At 32.5% G+C, this 7,868-nt stretch overlaps 1 protein-coding gene across 1 annotated transcript in view; it reads right to left on the reverse strand.

The window, feature by feature from the left end:
- Positions 1 to 4,230, reverse strand: part of LOC110021929 — a 6,399-nt gene extending 2,169 nt beyond the window's left edge. The window contains exons 1-2 of the mRNA XM_020720655.1: positions 4,225 to 4,230; positions 422 to 721 (exon numbers count right to left, since the gene is read on the reverse strand). Coding sequence (XP_020576314.1) covers positions 422 to 721; positions 4,225 to 4,230 — 306 coding nt within the window. The remainder of the gene's footprint in view (positions 1 to 421; positions 722 to 4,224) is intronic.
- Positions 4,231 to 7,868: the final 3,638 nt, after the last annotated feature.

Genomic DNA, 7,868 nt, shown 5'->3' on the forward strand with positions numbered 1-7,868 from the left:
TCACTTCACATGTCATGTTCGCCGAGTAGGAGAAGAATCTCCTTGATGTTTAGTTTCCCTTCACATTCATAATAGGGTGAAAAGCAAACCATACTAAAGTTGTCCAAAAAAATCAGATGATCTAGCAAATCCATTTTATAAGCCGTTTTCCCCCATATGCTTAATGACTCTAAAGAGTCTATCAATTCTTCGCTTAAGTTTAGAAAAAAAATAAGAAAACAAATGTGCCTTTTATCAACCACCAAGAATACCGAGCAACCGAAGTAACGATTAACGAAAATACCGGGTCGATCCAACGTCGAATCGCCGGGGAAAATACCTTTTATAAAAAAAAAAATAGAAGTAGAGATTAGATAACGAACACAAAAAATTAACTCTAAGCTTAAGACAAGATTTTCACGATTTTGAGGCAAGTTCTCACCGAGAGAAGCTTTTCGAGAGAAGGAGCAACCGGAGGAGGTAGATCGGCTGCGGTCTCGTGTTTCCGTGAGAGGAGAGCGGCGTGAGAGGAGAGTGACGAGCTTTTCACGATCTTGAGCGAAGGAGCAGCCGAAGGAGAAACACCGGCTGCGGTCTCGTGCTTCCGAGCGGGGAGATCGCGTGAGAGCCGAGAGGAGAGCGTTTCACGATTTCCGTGAGAGGAGATCGCGTGAGAAGGAGAGGCGTGAGAGGAGAGCGGCGTGAGAGCACTGAGAGGTGAAATTAGGGCTTCCGGCTTCCGCTTTCATTTCCATTTTCCATCTTATAGTATATATGTATAATATAAAAATAATAATATAATATATTATAATAATTATATACCTTATATTATATAAATATATAATAACTATATTATTAGAGTTTAGATAGTATGTAAATGTATTATTATTAATAATTTATTTTACATTATAATTTACAGATTTTAAATTTTAAAATATATTAATTTTTTTTAGTATATAATTATTTTAAAAATATAAAAAAATATATATATATATATATAATTTTTTTTATTTCGAACAATAACGATTTGAACACGAACGAACGCATCACTGTTCGTGTTTGGTTCGTTTAGCAAACCGAACGAAAAAAATTGTTCGTGTTCGTCTCGTTTGCTTATCGAACGAATCGAACACGAACGCTCTGACGAATCGAACACGAACTGTTCGCGAACAACGAGCTTTTTTGACAGCCCTATATATGAGCACACGTGTGTGTAAAAATTTAATGTTTAGGTGTCTGATATGTAAGTACATAAAAAATTAATGTAAGGTTTTATTTTGGTTGAATTTCATAATTTGAAGAGTTTTGGATGAAATTTCTAGAGTTCTATTAATAAAATGTAAGAAGATATACATGCATATCACTTAATTCCTATGTATTTACATATATAACTATACCTCTATAATGATTTAGTACGAATCTTACAGGAATCTTATGGTCGTAAGAAATAAGGGTGGTCAAAGATGGCCCATTAGAGGTCAAGAATCATATCAACATGAATCTATGAAATTCAATGCCTAACCAAGGCTACTCCTATAAAGTATACAAAACCTGCTAAAGAACAATCCCTATAGGCAAGGATAGGGGATATGGGACTCCTTGACAGCTTTCCTATTGAAGGGATGGAGCTACCTATTAGATTACGGTAAAGTGCCCTCTGCCCTACAGCCTAGCCTCAACTTGGCAATAGGAGTTGTCTAAAGAGAATAGTAATTGTTAATTGGATCTGGAAGGTTAGCCGACCAAAACTCCCTAGCTTGACTGACCGAAGGACCATAGTTTGGTCGACCGAAGGTCCCAAGCTATATCAACCCAAGCACACCCTGGGTAACCAAAATACCAATGCAGGAATGACCGAGACCCCCAATTCAACTGAATAAAAGCCCATATTTTGAATGATCAAAGGTCTATATATAGCTGACCGAAGGCCCTCAAATAAACCAACCGAAAATGTAGCCTCAGATGATTAGGGCATGAGACAACCAAATCAGAGGCCCCCTTTTATCTTTATTGATTATTTTATTCAAGTATTTATTTATAACCAAAAATTTCCTGTGAAGACTTTATTTAAAATAGGGATAGGTAGGTAAGTGTACACTTTATGTCCCCCTAGCCTATGCGTCGGGGATCATTTATACATCAAAGGACTAATGAATTATTCAAGCAAACCTAGACTCTTCTCTCTCTTTCTCTCTCTCCCTCCTGTTCTCATATGATCTATTCTTTAGTGTGCATACAGAACATTGCCGGATTCAACAGTAACACATAAATTCAATCTTTATATATGTCACCTTACATATGCATGAAAAAAGTATATATGTTTAATTTTTTTAATAGTTAAGATACTAATATTTTTGATATGAAATGAAATATCTGGGTGGTATATATCTAAAAAGGAAAATTTTATGTGATAAATATGTAATACATATAAATTGGCTGGTATGTATGTAAATGCCCATGTTTCATGTGTTAAAATTTAAGCCTTTTTTAAAATATTCGTCTTTTATAATACTCTAATTATTATATTTGAAATTTTCAAATGTTAGAAAAATTGTTAAATCGAAATTGAATTCTAAAATTTATCAAACTTACAAAACTGATGAGATTGAAATTTTGATTAATTAATCCAACTTGTGCTTCAATTTAAATCAATTAATACAAATCTTGTAAAGATTAAGGGCACGTTTGGGGCGACTTATTTGGTGCATTTGGCATTTGTTTCGTGCGTTTCATCCAAAAACGTTGTTCGGTTTTATAATAAGCGCGGCGGCAGACTTAACCCCGCAGCCTGCGTTCTTACCTAAGATAGTTACGCGCTTGCCCTTCGTTCCTCACTTTGTCCTTGTTTTGCCTTAGGTGCCTCGTCGCTTGCCTCGGTCCCTCGAATAAAAATTCTAATTTGAAGATAACTGTAGCGGGTTTGAATACTGTGGGCAACATATCAGCCCAAACTTAAGATTTCTATTTTTTTAAATTTGGAATGCAAGTCATCAAGGATAATTGCATACAGACCACCTGAAACATTGATATTTACATATTAAGCATCAAGATAACATTTTTTAAACGACCAAACCACCGTATTTAAGCGTGCCACAATCAAACTACTAGAATTTGATAAAAATGAAAAAAGTGGGTTAGGTTTTATCATGAATTTTGATATTTGGGTGAGAATTTGTAAAATGGACGAAAGAGGGTTGTTAATTTGTAAATAGCAAGTTTTGGATGGTGTGAATGTAATTGCCTCTTCTTCACAAAGTGTTTGAGAAACATGCTCTTGTTCGCGTAAGAATCGAAGGAATCAAAGCTCTCCTTAGATTCTCATATGCTTTTGATAGCTAGCGTTTGCAGTCCAAAAGAAGAATCTCAGCCATATCCGTTTCTTTCAATCACCCCCTCCACTTCCCTAATAATCCCAAGCCTGCCCTCATTCTCAAGAGAAAAATTTGCTTACCTAAGACTTACGCAGAGCTGTGTACGTCAGAGGTTATTCAAGGGGTATTAGAGAGTTATAGGTAGGCTATATCTCTTCTTTTAATATTAATTTCTTCGAAAGGTTTTTTTCAAAATGTTTAGAAGGAACAATACACTCTTGAATAAAATTCATATCAGCTCCGAGTTACCAAAAGTGGTGAGAAAAAGGAAATATATATTCTTGATTAATAATTAGTTTTATGGAGATGAATCATTTTTTTTTCATGATCGTCTTTAGAAGAGAGTTTAACATTTTAGTATTATTAAATGAAATGATTTTATTCGTGTTAGGGTATTACTCTTCTTATATTTCCTTATTAGTAATTTCAAGAGGTATTAATCTATGATTCATTTCTTTTTGTGATATCTTTAATTTAATTATTTCTTCTTTAAGATTATTAATTTCATTTTGTAAATCTGATATGTTGTTTGACAAGTCGTATGCTTTTCTGACATATGATTATCTACATCCTTCATGCTATATATTAAAAATTTATCTAAAATAGGTTTTTGTTTCTTTTCATTTAAAATATCCAAAAATTCTTCTATAATTTTAGAACTAGAAACATTAGTTAACAATTTAAATAATTGATCTTTTTGACCATTTGATAAAGTAAATAAACACATTTCAATGATAAATATATAATAATTACTATCACTATATTTATTACAACAAGATTGTTCTTCATTATCAGAAGTAGAAGTGGGATTAGAGGCATACTCTTTTTCATTGTTAGAAGTTAGAACTCTAGATTTAGATAAATTTAATAATACCTTCATTAAGGTTTGATTTAAACCTCTAGCAATTTGTAATTCATTTAATTTTTTTTAAAGGACATTTATTAGAATAATGTCCAAATTTTTCAAATCGATGACACTTATTATCTTTTACTTAAGTTTATTTTTCTTTTCAATATTTGTTGAAGAAGAAGGAATATCTCATGGGGAAGATTTTTCCATTATTTTTATACCTTTTAGACCTTTTTTTTGATAATGTCTATTTTTGTCAAATTTCTTTTCTTTTATTAATAGTTTATGATTTTCTTTAAAAGAAGATTCTACATAGGAAAATTGCTTACAAAATTATCTTAATTCCTTCAATGAATTTTTGTTTTCAATAATTATGATTAACAACAGGTAAATTCATTAGACTTCCAAGGAAGACTTTTTTATACCAACTAAATTGCTTAAGAGTAGGATAGCTTAATTTTTATAATAATGATTGAATTTGTGCCCCTCTATCTTCATAGGTGCTAGTAAACTATTCAAAGATATTAAAACCACTAAATGATACACAACTTTTGTATTTAGGGGAGTGTCATCTTTTAATTTTGTTTCCGCTAGAAGATCTTGTATTTGTTCTTCTATCATGAAATTGCCCTACCATCCTTTTAGGATATTGGTAAAACCATATGATCATTATAGCTACCTTAGGAGCAATATTTTATATAGATTGTACTGATGTAACATACATATGGTTTCTTTAATTTATTGATCAGATAATCAATCAATATTTTATTCATATACTTGAGAGACATCATATTTATATTGGTGATTGGAAGCTTCTTCTTCTTGGAATATATCCATAGGATCGGGTCTATTATAATAATAATGATTTAATGGTTTTTGGGGTCTTTTATTCTAGTGATTTCTAAAGATGGTTGTATTTGAAGCCTACTAAAAGAATTTTTTAGATCTTTTAACTCATTTTATGACATTGATTTTTCTGAATTTTCAGAGAGCTATTTATTATATGTGCCGATTTAAATTTTGTACTAATTTTTGAAAGTCATGTTTACTGTGACCAAAGTTATAGTTAAACTAAGAATTTACTTGAATAGTTCATTTTTTTATGATAATAGGTTTAGAAATATAAATATTTCTTTTACAACTTCTTTTGAATTTGAAATTTTATGTGTTGTGATCGGTTGTTGTATTTGGTCGATTTTTTTTTCTACTAATTGACTAAGAAGATCTGAGATAAGTTGTGATAAGCTATTAAAGTAATTTAATTGTTTAATAATTATAATGAATTCTTTTAATGTTTGGGTTTCAATTTTTATTTCTTCAAAGGCATCTAGTTCCAAATTTTCAATATTTAAATTAATACTTTATGTTACTGAAGGGTAAATAGAACTAATCGATTCTCCTTGATTAACTTTCTATGTTCTAGCTATTATATTTAGTTTTATTTTTCTTACATATTCTTTGATAAACCAATTAGTAAAAGCAATAATAGTGTATGCATTTTATTTTCTTCTAGTCATAGATATAAAACAATAATTATAAATTTGATATCTTTCATGTTTAGTTAGAAGTTTTTCCTATACCATTCTCTCAATTTAGAATATTTGGGAGATAAATAATTATGGGCAATAATGACATGATCTATACTTCATATTTTGTAATTGATTTAAAACTAAAGTTCATTTTGAAGGGGTAGGAGAGGAATGCTCTCTTACCCAATGCAAAATATGATGTGAATTTAATTAGTCATTACCTATATGTTCATTAATTATGTCTTCATTTACAGTTCTTTCGTATGTTGACGTAGAAGATGAAAGACTATGAGTTGAAGGTAAGGATATTCTAGATAGTTATATTAATCTCCTAGGAATAAATCTCTCTTCAACTTCTTCATCTGTGATTTGAATGATTTGATTTATTTCTTGATTAATGATTGATTTAGAATTAACTCCCAAAGATATATCACCCAAGAGTCTGGAAAATTTAGTTCACTCTATTTGATAAATTTATTTAGTACTACAATAAAAACAAGTAAAATAATTTCTATTAAATTAGTCCAATCAATATGTTGAGCTATTCTTTTTGTGTTGTGACATAATGTATTCATTATTTTGAAATTGATTCTATATATTAGAGCAATTGCTTCTGACCCTGGTAAAAATCTTAACCATATTTGAATTTATAATTTTGATACTTCAAATAAGTTTATATTTGTTAAAGATAAACTTAAATTTGGATACATATTAAAATATATTGGATCATGACATAAATTTTTTTCTAAAACTCCTATTAAATATTGAGCCCAATTTAGACATCTTCCATCTCTTAGACAAGCAAAGATAGAGATATTTAGTCCTCGCAGTGTTGAAGGTTTACATGCCTACCCTGAAGAGTATATGTATGTGAAAATAGGACATCTGTGCCTACCCAAGGAGTATATATGGGAACCTAACACTCAATGTGTCTATGAGAATAGGACGTCTGTGCCTACCCCAAAGAATATAGATGGGAATAGGACGTCTGTGCCTACCCCAAGAATATAGATGGGAATAGAGCGTCTGTACCTATCCCAAAGAATATAGATGGGAATAGGGTGTGTTTGCCTATCTCGAAGAGTATATATGGGGATAGGGCATCTGTGCCTATCCCAAAGAGTATAGATGGGGATAGGGCGTCTGTGCCTATCCCAGAGGGTATAGATGGGAATAGGGGGTCTGTGCCTATCCTAAAGAATATAGATGGGAATAGAGCGTATGTGCCTATCTCAAAGAATATAGATGGGAATAGAGCATCTGTGTTTATCCCGAAGAGTAAAAATGAGGATAGGGCGTCTGTGCCTATCCCGAAGAGTATAGATGAGGATAGGGTGTCTATGCCTATCTCAGAGGGTATAGATGGGAATAGAGCATCTATGCCTATTTCGAAGGGTATAGATGGGAATAGGGCGTTTGTGCCTACCCTAAAGAATATAGATGGGAATATTGCGTCTTTGCCTATCCCGAAGGGTATAGATGGGAATAGGGCGTCTATGCTTACCCCAAAGAATATAGATGAGAATAGGATGTCTGTGCCTAGCCCAAAGAATATAGATGGGAATAGAGCGTTTATGCCTACTCCAAAGAATATAGATGGGAATAGAGTGTTTGTGCCTACCACAAAGATTATAGATGGGAATAGAGCATTTGTGTCTATCCCAAAGAATATAGATGGGAATAGAGCACTTATGCCTATCCTGAAGAGTGAAGATGGGGATAGAGCGTCTGTTCCTATCTCGAAGAGTATAGATGGGGATAGGGCGTCTGTGCCTACCCTAAAGAATATAAATGGGAATAGAGTGTTTGTGCCTATCCCGAAGAGTATAGATGGGGATATGACATATGTGCCTACCCCAAAAAATATAGATGGGAATAGAGTGTCTATGCTTATCCCGAAGGGTATAGATGGGAATAGGGCGTCTAAGTATACCCCAAAGAATATAGATGGGAATAAAGCGTATGTGCCTATCCCAAAGTGATAGATGGGAATCAGAGCCCAGGTACTGACCCCGAGCATAACATAAAAATTGTGTAGAGAACTTGTGATGTTAACTTTATAGATATGTGGCATATGAAAATCTCACAAAAATTTGCACACTCCCGGGATGCAATATTTAGCTAAATCAGCACCATTTC

The sequence above is a fragment of the Phalaenopsis equestris genome, unplaced genomic scaffold (assembly GCF_001263595.1).
Source record: "Phalaenopsis equestris unplaced genomic scaffold, ASM126359v1 Scaffold000152, whole genome shotgun sequence".
In the NCBI taxonomy this organism is placed as follows: domain Eukaryota; kingdom Viridiplantae; phylum Streptophyta; class Magnoliopsida; order Asparagales; family Orchidaceae; genus Phalaenopsis; species Phalaenopsis equestris.